Raw genomic sequence first — 20923 nt, forward strand, 5'->3', positions numbered from 1 at the left:
CACCCAACCCCCCCAGAGTTGGGCCTATTGGTCCTGGCCAGGGAGGGTAGGTGACAGATGGCCAGCTTTTGCAGATGGGCTTCAGGGGCAGAGGCAGTCAGGATCCGCCAGGGCCTCTCTTTGATAGCCCCCTCCCACTGAGGAGGCTCAGCCTCCATCGCTCCACTCTCTGCCTCGTGGCCCCCGCTGATCTCGCTGTAAAACAGCCTTTCAAGTCAGCCTGTCTTTTGACTGCACTAAGCTGTTTAAGAGGCGGCAGCAGCTTCTATCAGGAAAGCTGGAGCAATTCTCTGCAGATAAAGGCCCCTCCGGCCCCATTCCCTCTTCAAGTCTCACTCTCATTCCCGCTCTCCAAATCGCTCAAAGAAAAGCCCTCTTTGAACTCCCCTCAGGAATTCTTGAAAGGAACAACCTCACAGTGTAAACACACCCAGAAAAATGATACCTACCCGAGGCCTAAGGGCCTCTCCCACCCATCGACTGGTGCATCCCCGTGCAGACAGACTTTGCTTAAGCAGTAGGCCCTGTGCAGCCTGACCCATTCAGACACTCCAGGAGCCCAAGAGCCATCAGGTCTGATTCCGTGCCAAGAAACCTGAGCAGCTGTGGCTGCAGCTGATAGCCGAACTAATCCAGAACAGCCTTCCAGAACTGACTCAGCAGGACTGCCTTCCACACCTGAACACACACCCTAGCACCCATGTGTATAATTCTGGGGCTCACAAGCTCCACCGCTCAATCTTGCAAGGTTTCAGAGCCACTAGAGCCCTATGACAGAAACGCTCTGTGCAATGACAACTAAGGCTGTCTACCTGGAGGGGGGGGATGTGTGTGTGTGTGGGGAACAGTTTGGTTTAACCCTCTTGAGATTGGTGGGCAACATGCAAGCCCAGAGGCACAGTGACCCATCTGCACTGGATGGCACTGCAGAAACTTGATCTCAGCATGAGCCCAGGTGTCATGGATCTAAGAGGCAAAGGTCCTCCTTCAAGGTTGCTGTGAGATTCCCCAGAGACCACACACAGTGGCACTCACAAGGGTTTTGCCCAGAAAAACAGGAGGCAGATGGGATGCAGCCTGGCTCTCGTAATGACCACAGACTGCAGTGCCAGCTGTGCTTTTACCTAGAAAGAGGAGAGAGCTAAGCCAAGCAGCAGCTACCTTCCTCTTGCTCATGGTGTCAGAGCTTGACAAGGACACTGACCCTGGGCACCTAACCAATTCTTCTGTCTCATCCAGGGGCCAACCCTTGTCTCAAGGAGCTGGGAAGGCAGCAGAGACGAGCGGGGCCCTGCAGACTCTTCTGCAGCAATTGGGGAGAGCCCAAGGGAAGCAGGGAGCAGCTGAGCACAGGCCCCTCTTCCTTCAGGGCAGAGGGCGCCATGGGAGAAGAGATGGGATCAGAGCTAAAATTAGATTCACCAATGAAGCTCATGGGAGGTCAAATTTTGCCATAACTCACTCTCTCCTCTGTAACTGATTTCCCTGACATAGAACTGGGGAGGAGGAGGAAAATCCAATGTGTTTGCCTAGAAGCCCTGAGGGCCCCTAGTGCTGGAGGTGTACAGCAGGTTGCTGGATTCTCATTTATCAGCCTTAAGAGGGATGGAGTGATAAATGCATAACCGTCCCTTTAATATTTTATGCAGGTGCTAACGCGGCTTGGCTGTCACCTTCAATGCATCACCCGAGGCCGGGCGCCCCCCTCGTCATTGCTAGCTTGCAGCCTCACAATTCCATTTCCCACCCAAATACATCCACTTTAATATGCGCATCACAGGCAGCAGCACGGTCACAAAGGAGTCCCACGAGCAATGGCTCCCACGTGGTGGGAATGATGACCAGCTACCAGCAGTGACCTGGTCACCAGAGTGCCACCGCCCAAGTTGTCAGCTGCTTTATACCTCGGAAGCCACCTTCCAGGAGCGTGGTGGCCCGTATCCGCTTCTGCCCACACCACTCATACTCCTCAAAGCGGTTGCTGTTCTCATGCTCGATGTCCACGGCGTCATCCTCAGCCACGCAGGAGCCTTCCCTCTGTGAAGAGCAAAGCAGGATCATGCAGGGCCAGGCCCTCCCTCCCTGCTCCCAAAGCCTGCAAGGAAGGCACAGACAGCCCTGGCCCCTGCTTCAGAATACCAAATGGGCTCCCTTGAAACACACCCATGTGGCAATCAAAGACCTATGCCTCTTCCCCAAAACTTTCCACAGGAGCCAAAACAGGGAATGAGTGGGAACAAAAGCAGAAGAGCAAAGAGCAGAGAAGCTGCTGAGCCCCCAGGATCCCCCAGGAGCCCAGAGAGCAGGAGCGGTCAGCAGCAAGTGTCAGGGGAGGGAGAGGAAGGAGGTGGATGGCCGCAGCCCCTCTACCTTAGAAAGGCAATGCTCCACATGCCTACTCATCTCCTGCTCCGATCCTGCCAGGGGGCGGCTGCACAGGGGACATACCTGCCCTTCATCTTGCTTCCTCCGTTTCATTTTCCCAATCCGAGCTGCATGGAGAAACAGAAAATAAAGCAGAGAAGTAAGCTGATGGCCACTGTAGCTCTGAACATCAGTGTCGCAGGAGAGCTGACACAGCCTGCCCTGCTGCCAGTCGTTAGCCTTTTGTTCAGTGCCTGCTGTCCTCAGGGGCCCAGGCTTGCTCCTTGGTGGGCCAGGAAGTACCTGTTCAAGTGTAACCCCCCTTCCTAGCTGCAGTGCTCAGTGAGTCCAGTAGGTGGAGAAACTCCCTGCAGTCATGCCTGTCCCCAGAAGACCACTCACTCAGGCTTTGGAAAGACAAACCTAGAGAACATGTTCTTGGTTAGAGTCCTAGACTAGTCTAAAGCTTGACTTGATCTAATCTACTCACCCTTTAGAACTTTCTTTGCTCCAGGGCAAAACGCCCCCAAGTATGGCACCTAGCATACCTCTTAAGATCAGGAGAGAACAGTATCTCTGATGATCCCATTTTACATGAAAAGAGACTGAGGCCCAGTTGTAAAAGTATAGAGTCTGGGTTAGCCTTTGGGCAGGCAGGCAGAGGACCCAGGGTACCTGGAGAAGACAGGCTTTAGTGCTTACCTAAACCTGTCCCATCACCTCTAATTAGTACAGAGGGCTGGCAGGCCCCAGAGGCAGAGGCCTGCCTGCCTGCCATGGTGTCCCAAAGGGGGCTCAGTTCCAAAGTGCACACTGCAAGCCCACAGCACTGCTAATTAATGCTGAGAGATGCGATCATTTCTAATTAGCTCACTAATCCTTTTCTGCAGCCCTCCTGTCATGGAAGCAGGAAGGGGTCAAAGTAAGAGATTCTTTCCCTTTTGCCACTCCCAGAATGCAGCAGGATAAGTGATGGCCACTCTAAGACCAGACTGATGGTGGAAAGGTTAGGGAGATTGTCAAGGAGGGGAAGGTTTGCTATTGAGGGGCCAGGAAGAACGTTCTCAGGTTATGGTGACCCTGAAGGGTCAGGGGAGGGAAACACAGGTGAGAGTCTGTTTGCTAAAGGTTAGAGGTCTCCTGGTGGTAGTCTAAGAGCCAGTACCTCAGAGAGGCTCACTTACACCTATATCTTGAAGCAGTGGTTGTCTTCCTACATCGTAACAGATGAAGAGACCTTACCAAGGAACATGTCTAAGTACTCCACAGGTATCAAAGGCAAGACAAGAAATCAGGCCTGACTCTACAATCTAGGACGCCCCCTTGTACCCAGAGCCTGCCCACCTCAGCCTTATTGCTGAGACCAATTCCATGAGTCTGCTAGGGCTCCAGCCTTTTGCCTGATGAGGATCTGAGGTGGGAGGTTTCTCTAAGTGCAGGACAGCAGTCCTAGAAAGAGCCAAACCAAAGGGGAGCTTACCAGGCCACAAGAACTGCCCATGAACGTTTAGAGCCTAGGTCTGGAGTCTAACTCATCTCTACAATTCCTGTGTTTCACTATAGATGTGGGACTATATTCTGGGCCCTTTGTTCATACAGATGCAGATCCCTGCCTTGCTTGGAATTTCAGGCAGGCTTGACACTGCCGAGCTAGGGACAAAGAAAGCATGCAAGACATAAGAAAGGCACTGGGGGAGGCTCCACGAAGTTTCTGGAAATGCAGTGTGGAGTAGTGTGCCAACAAAGGTCTCCTACAGTCTCACCTAGTCTCAAGGTATCTCTTTGGTAAGAGCCTGGTTTGTAAAACTCGGTAACTGAATCGGGGCATGGTGGGTCAATGCCCGTGATCCTACAACTCAGGAGGCTGAGACTTCAGGATCGCTTATAAGTTCCAGGCTAGCCTGGGCTACATGGGGGTGGGGGTGGGGTAGCACTCATCTCAAAACAAAACAAGACAAAAAGATTTTTGAGCATGGTACTGCCAGATGTTGCCCTTGCCCAGGACACCTAGGTCAGCACAGGAATTCTCGCAGCGCCAGAAAACTATCCAGATGGGCTGGGTTTCATGTGGAAAGTCCTAGGCCAGCAGGGCAGCCTTGGCTCTACCCTCGCCGTTCTTGTAAGCCCTGAACAAGCTTCCTTGAGTGTGGTAGGGAGTTCAGTTCAGTCCCTAAAGCTGTCTCTACGTCAGAGTATTTGATATGGCGGCAGCAGCAAAGGTTTTAGGGATAATCAAACTTTAATCATGGCCACTACACTAATTTGGTGATATGAAACACATGATTTCAACTACCAGAGCCTCAGTTTCCTTATTAATAAAACGTGTAGTATTTTCCTCTCAGAGGTGCTGGGACTGGCCCTACAATGAGTACTCTTCTCTTTTTCACACTGGGATAAGCCTGGAGGTGGCAATCAAATGGTAAGGGCTGGGGATCTTAAACGTCCACGCTCTTACTCACCAGCTGGCCCAGAGACCCTAAAGCCCTTTACAGCGAACCCCAACTTACACCACACCTCAGTCAGCACAAAAAGCTGGACCATTCAATTGTGTTCAGCAAACAGGAATGCTCCAGAGGTTTGAATCCAAAAAGGGGGACCGCCAGGTAGTGCATACGCGGTCTGCTTTCAGAAAAGGCCTCTAAGAGCTGTCGAGCCCACGCTGATCACCTTTGTGAAATGTGGGCCGACTGATAACTCAAAGAGCTCTGGGACGAGTTAGTTCTGTTGCCGTGGGAACTCCAGATCTCATTGCATTGTCAAGTCTCAGCAGAGAGGCTGCATTCACACTACTGGGCACTGATTAAAAACTAGAAGAAAAACATTCTCAGCGCCCTGCCGACTTGTATAGTGAGGTCCCAGCAGTCTGCAAATTCAAAGCTGAGCTCCCGAGTGGAATTGTGTAGCTTGTTCCTCATTCTCCGACACTTATTGTCCCCCAGGGTTCTTTCGGACCTTTAGAAAGACTTGGGCACGAGCTGAGTACCGTAACCCTCCATTAGACAGACGGGGAAACTGAGGGCGGCAGCCTTGGTTTGCACTCTCAGACGTGGTGACTGCAAGAAGTCAGTTGGCCCGATGATGAAGAGACCCAGGCAAGCCAGGAGCTGCGGGCAGTGGAGGAGGGAGGAGGCCGGGGGTGGGGCGGAGGGAGGGGCCGGACCGGACTCACCATTCAGTCGGGTTTGCCGGTTGGCTCGCACTCGCAAGAAGGTCTGGGAGAAAATCCCCGGCAGATGCAAAAAATAGAGAACAGAGCGTCACACGCGGCCTGGAGTCCCGGTCCGTACCCTAGTACCCGACCCTCATCCAGGCCCGCCCCGCCCCAAACAGCCCGTAAACAAACCTACTTCCTCCCTCCCGCCGGCCTCCCTGCTCCGCCGGCCGCTCCGGGCCCTCGGCATAGCCGCCCGGGCTGCTCTAACGGGAGCCCGAGGCCGCCGCGCGGTGCCGCCCCAGCCCCAGCTTCCGGCGCTCTGGGCCCCGTAGCAGCCCGGCCGGCAAGGGCGGCGATGCCGGCGGATTCCCCCCGGCTGCCCGGCGGCGGCGGCACTTCAGCTCCCAGCAGCGGCGGCGGCCATGTTGGCCTTGATCACGTGATCCGTCGCCGTAACGCGCTGGAGGTGAAAGTTCACGGGGTGGGAGGTGGGGGGTGGGCAGACCCGGGCTAGGAAATTGCGGCTTGCAAAGGGGTTAACTACCTGCTGGGGCCGCCCCCCTCCGGCCCCTCCCACAGCCCCTAAGGACTCTCCGCCCCAGCCTGGGCCGCCCACTGGTGCTTCCCACCACACCATGCTCCTTCGGCCCCTGAGATCGGCCCAGGCTCCTGCATTAAGTGCACGGGCCTAGGGCAGCACCTCCAAAGGGATGCTTTTCCAGGGAGAGAGCATAGCAATTCCCGGTCATCTGCGGGGCCTATCTCCGCCAATGCCCAACCGGAAGATTTCCTCACACCCCTAGCCCAGCTCAGGATACCCTTCATTTCCTTGCCTGCAGGCCATTCCTGGAGTTCCCATAAACATCACGTGCCCATAAGGCTAACAGCGATCCAGACTAGGCGCCTTCCTCGTGGGTTCTCAGTATCACCTGTTGAGGTGTACTCCAGCGGTTCCCTTAATAGCATTCATCCCTCACACTGAATCTTCTAGATCTTGGGAATCAACCTTTAGATATTCAAATTTTTCTTGTCTGCACCTTGGGTCTATCTCATATACAACCTGAAGCTTTGCCTCCTGTAAGATTGCATCCACCTCTTCGCTTGTGTAAATTTGCGTTGGTGGGCTGACCACTTCGGAGTTGGAGTTGGTAAGGCTCATCTGGGCAAACCCAGAGCCCAGAATGTCTCCTAGCTATAGGAAGACATCCCCCAGGATTTCTTCAGTGACTACCTTGTTTTCAAACGTTTTGTTTATATTAACTCTCAATTGCAGGTGTTTTGCTGCTCATTTCTTGACCTCCAAGGTCTCTCCCTAAAACCAGTCCTCCTCACTTCACACCTGATCTTTCTTTCTTGCAAAATTAACGTTTCTTTTTCTTTCACTCTTTCAAGGATTTACCACAGAAAAACTGCAACTTGACCCACGTGCTGTGCCCTGCCCTGGCCATTTATCCAGTCTGTTGTACCACACCTATCCATCCTTTGTGTCTCCCCCACCCCACAACCCCCCAACAGCCACGTAAAGCTACTTAGAGATCTTTTGAACACTGTGCTCTGGTTCAGATATCACTGCTTGCTGCTGTGCATCTGTCAGACTCCGGCAAGGCTCCATTTTTTCCTACCCCATTACTGGATTTGTTGTCTCTTGAGTTTTCTCAGAAAGCTCCTTAACTTTTTTCGGATCATGTGTATTTTCACTATTTAAATTTTCTTTTCTTGGAAGACAGTTCACCTCTGTCTAGTCACCAAACATAGGTTTAGCATGACAGAGATAGCAGGATAGCAGGTGTGAGGCAAGCCCTAGGCCAACAAAGAGCTGGGGAATTGCTAGAGCTGGAACACAGAGTGTCCCTAAAAGGCTGGTGTATTAAAGGCTTGCTCTCTGGCTTAGTTCTCTTGGGAGGGCGGTAGAACCTGGAAGAGGTAGGGCTTAGTGAGACGGCTTCTGTGTCATCACAGACTCAAAGCAACTAGGCCAACCCAGAGCCAAAATAAACTGATCACTTCGGGGATGTGTTACAATAATGGAAATCTGGATTAACCCAGGAACAATCTAGCATATGGGACATACAGCTTCTGTTTCAAATTTTAACTTGTTTCGCACATGTTATATTATTAGGAAAGTCTGGAGACCAAGAGTTGTAGCTTGGAGAGTTGCCATGGGTAAAGTAGCATCTTGGTTGAAGTGGGTTAGATAGTCAGCAGGGGTTAAATGAATAGGGATCCAAACCAGAAACCAATGCCCTCTGCCTAGTTCAGTGATTTTTCGTTTTTCCAGTGTTAGGGACTAAACCAAAGTGGAGCCTTGAATATGCTAAGCAAATGCTCTACTACTGAACCACACGGCCGTCACCTTTCATTATTTCAGCTTGAAGCAGGGCCTATGTAAGTTGAACCTTGAACCTGAGCCCAACCTGGCTTCAGCTTGCGACCTGTCCCATTTCAGCCTCCTGGGTAGTTGGTAATGCCCAGCTGTCAGTGATTTCTAAAGTCCAGCATATTGGCAGAAAAGAACAGGAGATGCCTAGCTAGCATCCAGCTTCATGTCCTGCCAATTTCACTTTCCAAAAACATATCCAAGGGAATGGTTGGCTTTAATCCTGGGAGCATATTCCTTTTCAATGAAGCTGGAGAGATGGCTCAGTGGTTAAGAGCACTGACTGCCCTTCCAGAGGTCCTGAGTTTGATTCCCAGCAACCACATGGTGGCTCACAACCATCTGTAATGGGATCTGATGCCCTCTTCTGGTGTGTCTGAAGTATGTGCAACAGTGTACTCACATACATAAAATAAATAAATCTTTTTTTTTTTTTTTTTTTTTTTAAATATTTTATTTATTCATTTATTATATATGAGTACACTGTAGCTGTCTTCAGACATACCAGAAGAGGGCATTGGATCTCATTACAGATGGTTGTTAGCCACCATGTGGTTGCTGGGATTTGAACTCAGGACCTTTGGAAGAGCAGTCGGTGCTCTTAACCACTGAGCCATCTCTCCAGCCCGAAAATAAATAAATCTTTAAGAAAAAAGAAAATAAAAATTCAAAGAAATTATTTTTTTAAAAAAAGAAAGAAACTGAACTCTCACAGGTCCCTCAACATACTATCTCTTGTGCTCTTAACGCACAGTATGGCATTTATCTAGAACACTTTTACACACAGTATGGCCTTTATCTAGAATATCTTTTCTCTCTTGTTCTCCAAGAGGAATGTCTACGCTTTCCTGGAACCCAGGTCGGCATTATCTTCTCCGCTGGAGTTGTGTGATTTCCCTTTTACAGTGCTTGGAAACTTACGAATTCTGTTTCATCACATTTAGACTCAGCCATAATGAAGGCAAGGACACTGGTCTGGATAGGAGTGGAACCACATAAACACTGGAGCAAAGGAAGGCTAAGACAAGGTCTTTGCTTTGGAGGAACTCCAAGTCTAGTTAAGAGTCTGATTCCCTGTGAGAGATTAAATGTGATCACTGTTCTTTGTGGGTTTGCTCCAGAACAGCATTTCCCCACCTCCCTTACTGACTTTGGGTCTGGCTTTGCCCAGTAGATAGTGATGGAATTGATGCTGTGTAACTTCCAGATTCTGGTTTCAAGAAGCCTTGCAGCACTGGCCCCTGTTTTAGTGGGATACTTAGAGCATCTGCTAAGACTAGAAGGTGAGAGGTGGCTCAGTAGCCAGAATGGTTGCCTAGCATGCATGAGATTCAAATCCCATTGTCCCCCTGTTTCAAAGAAAGAGAGGGAGGGGGAGGGGGAATGTAATGTGGACAGGGCAGGAAACAGGGGCGGTATAACTGTGAATATGTGAGGCCAGTTCTGAATGAGCAGCATAAGTGAAGGAATGGCTAGTCAGGCATGGCTTTACACCCTATCCCAGACACACATGCACATCCTACACATCCTGCACACCCACTATTGCTACATTATTTACAGTAACAAGAAATCAAATCAGCCTAGATGTCCGTCAACAAGAATAGATAATGAGGAGCTGGAGGGATGGCCCAGCACTTAGAAGGAACTGTTTTTGCAGAGGATCCAAGCTAATCCCCAGTACCCAAGTGGTGGCTCACAACCATCTATAACTCCAGTTCCAGGGGATCTGACTCCCTCTTTTGACCTCTGAGGACATGAGGTATTCACACGATGCACACATGAATATAAAGGCAAAAGCACTCATATACATAAAGATAAATCTAAACAAATGCAGGGCTGGAGAGATGGCTCAGCGGTTAAGAGCACTGACTGCCCTTCTGGAGGTCCTGAGTTCAATTCCCAGCAACCACATGGTGGCTCACAATCATCTGTAATGGGATCTGATGCCCTCTTCTGGTGTGTCTGAAGAGAATGACAGTGATAGGGTACTCACATACATGAAATAAATAAAGCTTAAAAAACTTTAAAGAATGGAAAAATTTAAATGTACTCTATATACACTATTGAAGTGTGTGTGTGTGTAGGCCAAAGATCAATGTTGAGTCTTTCTTCTTTTCTTTTTTTTTTTTTCTCTTTTTTTTTTTTTTTTTTTTTTGGAGCTGGGGACCGAACCCAGGGCCTTGCACTTGCTAGGTAAATGCTCTACCACTGAGCTAAATCCCCAACCTCTGAGTCTTTCTTCTAGATCTCCACTTTATTTTTGGTCTCTCATGAACCTGGAAGTTTATCTCTGGTAGCTGGCAGGTAAGGAAGACCTCGGGATCCTCCTGCTTCTGCCCCCCAAGCCCTGGAGCTATAGGTACCAGTCCGTGCTGTCTGGCTTTCTGTGATGGTGCTGAGAATCTAAACTCGGTCCTCGAGTTTACACGGTGAACTCTCTACTCAGTCAGTCATGTCTCCAGCCCTGAACAATGGAATTTTATGCAGTTTGTAAAGAAAAATGAAATAATGACATTTGCAGGCAAATGGGTGGGTCTGGAAGGCATTATATGTGTATATGGTACATTTTAATTTTCCATTCTTTAAAACTATTTTAGATTTGTTTATCTTCATGTATATGAGTGGTTTTGCCTTCGTATGTGTATGTGCACCATGTGAATACCTGGTGTCCTCAGAGGTCAGAACAGGGAGTCAGAAGCCCTGGAACTGGAGTTACAGAAAGGAGGCTATGGGGCATGGGGTGAAAGGTCATGTCAGGAGGACTGTGGAGAAGACAGGAGGAAAACCAACAAAGCACATTTCATGCGAAATGTCACCATGAAACCAAATACTATATATAATAATTTAAAATTTTTTGAGAGAGAAAAAAGGGAAATATTAATTTGTGCTAAGTCAATAAATTTTGGGGCAGAATATTGTATATTAGTATGTAATGGACACATATCTGAGCAGGTGATCACAGTAAAGGGTAACTGTGCTGAAACATGGGGCACAAAGGGTGAGAGGAGCTAGATGATCTGGGAAGACTTCTCGGAGGAGACACTGTCTCAGTAGGATATTGATGGACAAATAGAAGTTAGTGGGGCAAATGATTCCTGTCCAAAGTGGCCTGTGTAAAGAGACAGAGAAGAGGGCGTGCTCAGAGTATGGGTAGCTTTACTTCAGTAGGACAAGACCAAGGCATTGTGGGAGGGAGTCCACAAGTGGAAGCTGGGATTACACATCAGACCCAAATAAAGAGTGCCTTGGCGCCATGAAAGAGGCTTGGACTTCAGCTTATGAACTGCTTAATCTGGTTTGTCAGCCAAGAAGGCACTGGGAAACCCTTGAGTTCAGGAGGCGGAGGCAAAAGGGCTGCATGGAGTGTGAAGCCAGCTTGAGTTATCGGATGAGACTCTGTACCAACCTTCCCCATGCCCCAAAAAACCAAAACTACTCTGAAATGTTTGTATATCGTACCACTTAGCTATAAAACTAACACTTGGGAGGCAGAGGCAGGAGGACCACCGTGAGTTTGGGGACGGACTGGGCATCATGGTGAGAAGAGAACCTGTCTCTGAGTCAGCAAGGCTGTTTAGGGTCTAGAAAGGGGAATTCCGAGGGGTACCCAAATATGCTCTGGAGGATACTACGCTGCAAATAAATACCAGAGAGGAAGTGTGGGCTTTCCTCATGTTCCACAGAGAACAGAAGAAACACAACTTTGAGGATAGGAATGGCCTCAGGAAGTTGAGCCAGTTTCTGCTTCGTGGCCCTTCCCCATCAGGTGTTCAGGCTGCTGAGAGCATAGGGCGGCGGGGGGGGGGGGGGGGGAGACAGGTCTCTGAGGGCAGGGCTCTCCTTGCCTCTCCTTTGGAAGGGAGCTCTGTGGGACAGGGTTTTGTCACCTTACAAGTCCCTAGAGTCAGTCATGTTTCCACCTCCAACCTGGCTGTCTGATCAGTGCAGTGTTCCAGGGGCTGACTGGGTGTCTCTCTCAAAACAGGGTTCATAGGACTGGAGAGATGGCTCAGCAAAGAATACTACTTCCAGAGGACCCAAGATTGTTCCTAGCACTCATGTCTGTCTTCTCACAACCCCTTGTAACTCCACCTGCAGGAGGTTCGATGTCCTCCCTGGGTACATGCACACACACGTACACACCTTGCACAATTTAAAAACAAACCAGTGTCCACAAATGCATGGATTTCTCCCCAGCCCTGGCACTCTGGGATTTGCATCTTATTGTTTACATATCTTTCATTATTATTCCTTTTTATGTGTATTGGTGTTTTATATACATGTGGTGTGTATGAATATATGTATGCATGTGCCCCACATGTGTGTGGAGCCCACAGAGGCCAGAGGAGGATGTTGAATCCCTTAAGACTGGGATTCTAGATGGTTGGAAGCCCAGGGTCCTCTGGAAATGTAGCTGGTGCTCTTAACCACTGAGCCATCTCTCCAGTCCCTTGGGCTGTGCCTTTTCACTCCATACAGAAGGAGATGCCAGTGGAGGATGGGGTCTAGCTTACTCTGAGACCTAGAAAATTTTGTTTTCTTTTTCTGAATGGTGCTGGATAGATAGATCTTTGCTAAGTGCTCTACCAGTGAGTCACATTTCCAGCCTCCAGCTGTGATTGGCACTCCACTCTGGAAGCCTGGCATCCCAGTGCCAGGCTGTCCTCTGGGAGGGAAGTCTGAGAAGACACCTTTCCTTAGTTCCAGCCTGGATGTCAACAGGGATCCTGGCTGTCCACCCAGGTTATCGGTCCCTACTGTTCTGCCCTTCCACGTGAGGTCAGGGTTCTTTTGCCTCTCAGACAGGGGCTACCTGGGAAACCCCAATGCCACTTAAGCAAATGGTCCCAGGAGCAGGCTCTTGTTCTCTGTCACCTGAGCGGGTTCTCGAAAGCAGGGTTCTCTTTCCCAGACCAAGGCTCCTGGCGGAAGGTCCCTCACCTTTCTACTCAGAGAAACGCCATGTACAGTTACTCTGGTTCCCTTCCTGCTCTGATCTTTTAAGACAGCAGGTTTATTTCCTTCCTACTTGACTACGATCCCCAAAGGCAATATCTGTCTGCTTCTCTCCCTGGGCCTGATCTCAAGGATTGGCAGGAATGAGTGCTTATTTTGGCTCCAGGAATCTGGCTTTTGAGGACAGAAATCTTCAGTGATTCTGGCCTATGCTTTCCAGGCCCTCGTAAGACAAGAATCCCATGAGCTACTCTGCAATAAACAGGATGCTTCAGAGGTGCTCAGACCCAGCAGAACACCAAAGAACCTGGCACCTCACCCTAAAATCCATCTGCTTAATAAGGCCCATTCCCTGACGACTGTTAGTTGAGGGGCACTGGACACAGAAGGCATCAAACACAGCTCCAGCATCTTCAGGAGTTAGCATCACCAACAGGTGTGAATCTCCCACCCGGATGAGGTTACTTCAGCCTCCGGCCACACCCTCCTCACCTGGTATCTGTCTGAGTGGTGCAGGTCCTCGGTGGCAGAGGAGTGTGGGGAAGCGGTTGGAGAGTCTCCTTCCCTCTTGATGGAAGCAGACAACAGGAGGGACTGGAAGAAGAAAACACATGGCCCCAGACCAGGTGAGAGCTGCATTCTGTACCCAGGAGCTCTCAGTCCCCAGGCAGTTTTAGAAGCCAGACAGAAGGAGGCAGGGGGGCAGAGGACTACTCTAAAATCCTGGAGTGACATGGTCAAGCACAGAAGTCCGGTTGTGAGAGAGGATGGGTGGACTTAGGTCTATGTATAGACCCTTGGTCGTTTATTTCGTTTGTGACAGTGTCTCACCCTTAGCCCAGCCTGGCCTGGAACCCCCAGAGATCCTCCTATCACAGCCTCTCACATGCTGAGTTTACAGACGTACACCACAGCACCTGGCTAGACCCTCGCTCCTGCTGAGCTCTCCCTCTGTAAGGAGGGGCTGCTAAGATCCTCCTATCACAGCCTCTCACATGCTGAGTTTACAGACGTACACCACAGCACCTGGCTAGACCCTCGCTCCTGCTGAGCTCTCCCTCTGTAAGGAGGGGCTGCTAAGATCCTCCTATCACAGCCTCTCACATGCTGAGTTTACAGACGTACACCACAGCACCTGGCTAGACCCTCGCTCCTGCTGAGCTCTCCCTCTGTAAGGAGGGGCTGCTAACCCACTCTCAGGAGATTGAACTGGATGTGCTTTGTTCTTCCTTCAAGAGCGTATACTCTGGGACCCACGTGAAGTACTGGGGGTAAAGCCACATACCTGCCACCTTGCCTGCCCCTAATATAGGCCGATGGCAGCCCCACTATGGAGACAGTAAATTAAATAGTATGTATGAGTTTCCAGCGTAAAGCCGGGGAGGTATGCTGGGTCCATTTAGGCCTGCGCTGTGGTGATGACCCCAGCAAAAACCTCCAGCAAAACTAATCCCCCTCCGTCAATCCCGGATGGCCTCTTCTACATACGCCTGCGGTTTAGATTAATAAACTGTCTACTTTAAATTGTGTGTGAGCACCACGCTTCTAAACACCACACGGCATGTGCAGCCCAAGAGCCAGCTCTTGCCAAGGCCTGTTCAGCTGCAAACAGGGGGGAGGGGGCTCAGAGGCCTAAAAACAATCCATCCCCCCTCCCTTCTTCAGCCTGTAGGGCTCTAAGTCGGAAGCACTCAATTCTCTAGGAGTCCTCCCCAGCCTGAGAACCATGCCAAATCGCCAGTGACAGCCCAAAGAAAGCAATTTGGGGAGGATGGAGCGGTCATTTATCCTTCATCTCTGACTGGACCTTAGGATGTGACCCGAATGTGGTGGCCATGTTGTCCATCCTCGGCAAGGACCTTAGGAAGTGAGGGGGTCTGGTTCCCCAGCTGCGGATGAGCCTGGAGGTCCTGAGGCATCTACAGCCCAGGAGCTGGAGGAGAGAAGCGGTTGCAGAGGGCCTGGGGTGGGATTGGCTCCAAATGGGACTTCTTCACTGACACAAGCCTCATGGGAGGCCTGGGGGGTGGCAAGCCTAGCCAGAAAGACATCAGGCAATGTTCTTTCCCAATTCCAAGGAAGATGTTGGGAAAAGAGAACAGTGTGTCACAGTGTGTGGGGCCCCAACAGTAACAAAGCTTTTCTCTGTCTCTGGCTTTCTCTAGGTTAGAAGCCCTGAGAGGCCTCAGCATTACACCTGGGGCAAGCGGAATAAAAAAAGGTCACTGGCGCTTTTTAAACATGGACCAAAAAGCAGTAAAATGTGTTTTGAAAAAAAAAAATCCTGGCATTAAATCATGACTTTTTGCCTGGCTCTTCGCCTCATTAAAAGTGGCCTTTTGGAAGGTAAAATTATCATTGTAAGCGATAAGATCTTTAAGAAAATAATTCACGGCTTCTTCACCCTTTAATATGATAGCCGCCACCGGCTAATTTTTTTCTTAATGGCAACGAGGCCATCAATCTTGTCTAAGGGCCCCTCGCCCTCTCCTTCTCCTCCCTCCCTCCCTCCCTCCTCCCTGCCTGTCCTCTTAGACTCTCGCTTAGTTTCAACCCTCTGCTTCCTACCTCTCTCATGTGACCCGCTTCCTCCCTAAAGCTGAGGTCAAGGCCAAGGGGAAGGCAGAGACTGCTCAGCTTTGGGGCTTGTATCTGGAAGCGGGTGAGCAGTGGTCCTTTTTTCTGCATCCTGTGATCGGTATGGCAGTGTGAGAGGTTGTAGGAATGTGTCCGTGCTTAAGACTTGCTGGATACACATTCTGACCTCTGGGACACGTGTATGAGGCAGGTATGCATGAGGAGCGCGCCTGCCAGGGTTGGTCCTTAGAACACAAGCGCTTCTGGTTCCTGGGGCCTCAGCCCCACCATTCAGACTCAGGTAGAGGCTGCCCTAGAAGCTTGGTGGTGACCTTCATTACTTCACCATTAGACATGGTAGTCTGGGCCAAGCGAGGCCTGTGTGGCTTCCTGCCTCCTCCGATCCACAGTTGCCTGGTTCCCCATCCTTCTCTCTTCCAGGGCTGCAAAAACCCAGGGTGGGCTGGGCTCTCTGTTCCTCCTTTAGAAGTTAGCTTTAACTTGCAAGTTTTGAAAGAAGGTCAATAGTTTGCCTTCTCTCCCTTTAAAGGCCCAAGGGATGGTTGGCCAAAGTCATGAAGGTGATACTTGTCACTGGTCTTTTCCCAAAATGACCCTCTCAAAGGTCACTTTAGGGCTTTCAAATATATGGGCCCCTTCACACCCCTTTCCCTACTGGGCTGCTGGTGGCCCAGACATTTTGAAAGCATTTTTCCTCAGAGAACTGGAATGTATGGTCTCCTGTGACACCCCTAACTCCCTCACTTTATCTTGATCAAAAGTACAGAGGTCCCTGAGGGGTTCTTGGCATCTGTCCTCATCTCCCCGACACACCCACTCACTAATTCTGTTTCCCCAGGGTTTAACACCTGCTTCTCAGTCACCATGACACACACCAGGGAGTAGTGTGAGGACTTCGGAGAAAGGGGGCAGCCTTATGCAGAGGGAGGAGGCCAGGAATCCAGTGAGCACCTCTTCCTCTCCCTCCTGCTCCTTGTGGGAAGTCATGTCAACGGGCAAAGAGGAGCTACTTCCTCTTCCTCTTTCTCCATATGATCTGCTCGAGCTTCCTTCATGGATGGACCAACATCTTCTCTGGTTCTTTATAAAGTGCACATGTCTGTGCGCGCGCGCGCGCGCGAGCGCGCGCGCGCACACACACACACACACACACATGCACACACGCACGCACACACACACACACAGAAAGAGAGAGAGAGAGAGAGAGAGAGCGCGCGAGCGAGCTCGCGAGCGCACTGGCTTCTTGCCTTCTGTCTGTATAGAGCTCCACACTCTCTTTCACTGTTTACAGCCCTCCTTCCTCCTTTGAGTCTCCCCAGCCTGAGTGTCCGTGTTGCCCACACCCTGAGCCACTTTTGGCTCTCATCCCTCTCCTACTAGACAAAGTCAGAAAATCTTTTACACAGATGGATGTTGCACCCCCAGTCGCACTCCAACACACCAAGCCGTCCTAGGTACTAGGCTGATGTGCAAACACTGGCAGCAGTGGGATCCATGGGGAGCATCTTCTTCTCAGGAGGAGTCACACCTTGGTAGGCCTACGTTGGAATGGGCAAGAGGGAAAAAATAATTGGCCACCTACCTTGGGGGTGCCCGGAGCCATGGCATCCTTCAGAAGGGAATTTTTGCTGCCAAGAAAGAAAGAGAACAGGGTGACTATTCCACCTGGTGCCCAGGTCTCATGAATGAGGGTAGATTAGCAAGCTAAGCCCAAGAGAAGACATTTGCAAGCACAGTGTAGTCAGCCAGCTCAGTCTAGTTCTGCTCAGTAGACTTAACCCAGTGACCTAGACCTAGCTCAGCTTCCACCAGGTGCCAAGGACCACGCTGGCCCCTGGGAGGGGACACAGGTGCCAGCCAGGCAGAGCATGGGAAGAAAGGGGCTTTACCTAGCTAGAATCAGCCCTGAAGATTCTCTCTGTCCTGGGGCTCCCTCCTCAGCACTCTGTTCTTAGCCTACTCTTAGTTCCTACGGGATCGGGGTGATGGGGCTGACATGACTCAATTCTTCCTCCAACACGCTGCAAACTGTGTTAGGTTAGGAATGATCTCCCCCTGATTCAATTTGTCAGCCCCGGGCCCTCCGGCATCGGGTGGCAGGCAGGAGGGAGCTGGGCCCTGAAATATGGTGGGCAGTTCGGAGCAGGCGGGGGCTGGGGTGGGAGGTGATGGATGGGTTGTGGGGGAGGCAAGGACTGTGTTTAATAACAAAATTGGTATGCAAGGCCACATCCCACGCTAAGCATGAGTGACCCAGAGCCACCGAGTATTACAAATCCCACTAAACAGATGCTGACAATGGAACAAGACGTATCAAATCAGATCCACTTCAGAAACATTAATATCCCTGTTCCTGCCCGGTCCTGCCCGCTGCCTCCACTCTAACCGCTGCATCTGTGCTCTGGCACGTGTGCATCCATGGACGTACATGCACGCACACAAATACATGCATGCAGAAGAGTTGCTGATGCATGCACAGAGGCAGACATAGCTCATTTTCATAGGCTCTCCATACAGACACACATACAATGCACACATGTAGACCACATTCAGACACAAAGCCAGAAAGCATGAAACGACACAGATACATTTAAAACAGAATACACGGGGAGCAGATAAGGACTTAACATATGCATGAGGAATACATGTATATGTGCACAGGCACCCATTAGGCCAAACAGAAACACATGATGTGCAAGCAAAAGCAAATGCAGACATGGTTAAAAGAGTGACTGCCAGTGGGATAAGGGATATGTGCACATCCAGGGGACACTTGGCAATGTCTGAACATACATATACATATATGTATGTATATACATACATACATACATACATACATACGCACCTAACATAGGCTAGACAAATGTTCAACCAGTAAGCTACATTCTAAGCCCCTAGCGATAGTTTTGATTGATTTCTGATTGTTCAAACTGGGTGTGGAAAGGAGATTGCTAGTGGCATCTAGTGGGTGGATGGTGTTTCACAACCTATACAATCCCAGACAGCCCCCCACAGAGAATTATAGGACCCAACATGTTAATAGCACGGAGGCTGAGAAGCCCTGGTCTCAAGGCACAGACACAGACTATCGTCCTACCAACAGGCACATAGATGCAGGCAGTCACACCCAGAGACTCAGAACCGCATACAGATGCACAGGGCCACAGGGTCACTCCTAGAGACATGGCCATAAAGGCAAATGCACAGCAGCCATGCAGACTGGACGAGGAATCGGTCGTGTACAAAAGCCCACATGAACACGTGCAGAGATAGAGAGACTCCTCTAAAGGCTGCCATACCCAGACACATACACACCTCCTGATGTAGACAGTTAAGGAATCACACACACATGGCAGTGTGCAAAGGCCACCAGTGCCCACGGCACAAGGGCCATGTCTGAGAATCAGAATAGAGCCACAGGTCTGTTCATACAGCAGAAACAGCACAGACTAGAAAGGGCTGCCAGTAAAGGTTCCATCAATTCCAGTGAGTCTGTTAGCAGTCTGTCTACGTCTGGCTCTGATGTAGGCACTGGGTATACGGGGGTTGGGGGGCGCTGAGGTGCCCTCGAGGAGTAACTGGCTTGTGAGTTCATAACTTTTATCATTTCTTAACTTCTTCATTCACTCAGTGAGCAAACATTCTGCCTACAAAGTGAGCTGCCTGTTCTCCACCCTGTCGTCACATTTGACCCTGGGCTAGCTCATGGCTATTATCTATTGGGGCTGTATTAGGTGAGATCAGAAACTGAAGTAATGAAGAATTTATTATATACCCACTGCATACGACAGAGACAGAGGCCTTGCGAATGTAATTTCACCCAAAACTTTACAAAGTTGACGGACAAGACCAAGTGACACCTCTGTGGTCACACAGTCCATAGAGGGTTTGGAGTTCCAGGGTCCTTTGTTCGTTTGGTTTTGTTTATTTAATGCTCCCTCTTGAAAGTAATGTAGGACTCAGGCTCTTTTGCAGAACATTGGATTTCTTTTCTTCTTGCTTGCTGTGCAGCTTTGGGGCAGGGTCTTGCCAATCCTGGACTCATCTCCTTTGCCAGTAAGTAGGATGGGGTCATTTGGGGTCAGGATGTCCAGCCTGTGCTCTGGCAAGCCCATCTTCCCATCCTCCATAGCCAAAGCTCTCCCCTTTGCTTACTTGCACAGGGCTAGCTCAGCCTCAGCCTCCTGCCCTGGCTCTGAGCAGTACCCTCTCCATCCCTCTCTCCTATCAACCCCTTTAACACCTTTAACACTTGGTTTTCCGGAGCCTGAGAGTCTGGTGCCCGGCTCGCCCTGGAGGAGAGAGGTCTAGGTCCTGAGCTGTAGGCAGCCCAGCAAAGGCATCAGCGCTGCCTTCCCATCCCCTCTCTGTTTCCACAGCCCGCCCCCAACCATTTCCTTCCCTGCTCAGTCACTCGCTGCCTAGTGATCCATGGGTTTTAAATTATAACTGGGACCCAGGAAACGCGTTCCTAAGTACAATATTCATGGGCTGGGCTGACACTTTTAATTAAGGTGATTTACACTGAATTATCCTTGGAAATAAAGAAATGGTGCACTGCCCGGGAATAAACCATCATCACCGGCCGCCTTTGTAAGTTACACTTCGTTTTAATCTATTTGGGGAATTGTTTATCTAGTTCATTACCCAACCAAACACCGAGGCCGGCCTTAAATAAGGCTTAAGTAGGGGTGGGGGCACTGCCATCTCTACACCCCGCCTCTCCTTAGGAGCTACCTACTCTCCCTTTAGATTTTTTTTTTCCAGTTCTTTTAAAGCTCTTCCCAGAGGAGGCTGTCTCCCAGCCCAGAGGCCAGCTTCATAGAGGAGATCTCTGAGCTCAGGTCCCACCAGGTAAGCCTGTGAATGTTCCATGCCCAGGGCTGTTCTTCTCAGTGGGTGGAAACTCCTGTCTAGGGGCCACAGAGAGGTCTCAGAGCCCTGCCACCTTGAGCCCCCATTTATGTCCTATCTATCTCTCTATACACATACAGCTAGCCCGTAGCCTGAAGCCATCCCAGAAGTATCTTGGCCTCAGCTCACCCAGAGCCCTACCTGTTGCTTCTTCTCTCTGACTGTGGACATTACCTCTCTAACACATCCACAACCATCCAAATCAAAACGCTTTCTCCTAGAAGGTACCCTAGGTAAGTCCTTTGGCTTCTCCTTCCTCTTAATCCACTCTTCTGCATCCCCCACTTTCAGCGGTTGTCCTAGAGCAGCCCCATCAGTGGTTCCCTAGACCCTTGGTTTGCCTCCATTTCTGCTCACAGCCCACTCTTCACAATGGCACAATGTTTCACTGACACGTGGGCTATCCTCTTGATGGGGGTGAGACCCTTCTGACTTTGTGTTTGGCCCAGTGTTGTGCTTTGTTCTGCGTAGCCAAGTCCTTGGGTCCAAGGGAGCCCTTGTTAAGGTTCTGGATGGGGAAAGAGAATCAGGTGAGGTGAAGGAGGGGTGTGGGAGTAACT

At 50.3% G+C, this 20923-nt stretch overlaps 1 protein-coding gene and 1 long non-coding RNA gene across 13 annotated transcripts in view; one reads left to right on the forward strand and one right to left on the reverse strand.

Annotated features, from left to right (window-relative positions):
• The window catches only part of Rnf220 (ring finger protein 220), a 222279-nt gene that overhangs the window by 11761 nt on the left and 189595 nt on the right, over positions 1-20923 (reverse strand). For 2 of the 12 annotated variants that reach the window (XM_017593797.3, XM_063288245.1), the window contains exons 4-8: positions 17032-17077; positions 13344-13445; positions 5534-5576; positions 2371-2492; positions 1905-2037 (exon numbers count right to left, since the gene is read on the reverse strand). In XM_017593797.3, coding sequence (XP_017449286.1) covers positions 1905-2037; positions 2371-2492; positions 5534-5576; positions 13344-13445; positions 17032-17077 — 446 coding nt within the window. Of the gene's footprint in view, positions 1-1904; positions 2038-2370; positions 2493-4823; positions 5965-13343; positions 13446-17031; positions 17078-20923 lie in introns of those variants that run through there. The other 10 variants (XM_017593798.3, XM_008764079.4, XM_008764076.3 and 7 more) reach the window with 10 other exon arrangements.
• Positions 13361-15166, forward strand: LOC134486974 (uncharacterized). The gene is made up of 2 exons (XR_010066595.1): positions 13361-13477; positions 15017-15166. It is a non-coding gene; the product is annotated as an uncharacterized LOC134486974 (long non-coding RNA).

Source organism: Rattus norvegicus, chromosome 5, assembly GCF_036323735.1.
Source record: "Rattus norvegicus strain BN/NHsdMcwi chromosome 5, GRCr8, whole genome shotgun sequence".
Classification (NCBI taxonomy): Eukaryota; Metazoa; Chordata; class Mammalia; order Rodentia; family Muridae; genus Rattus; species Rattus norvegicus.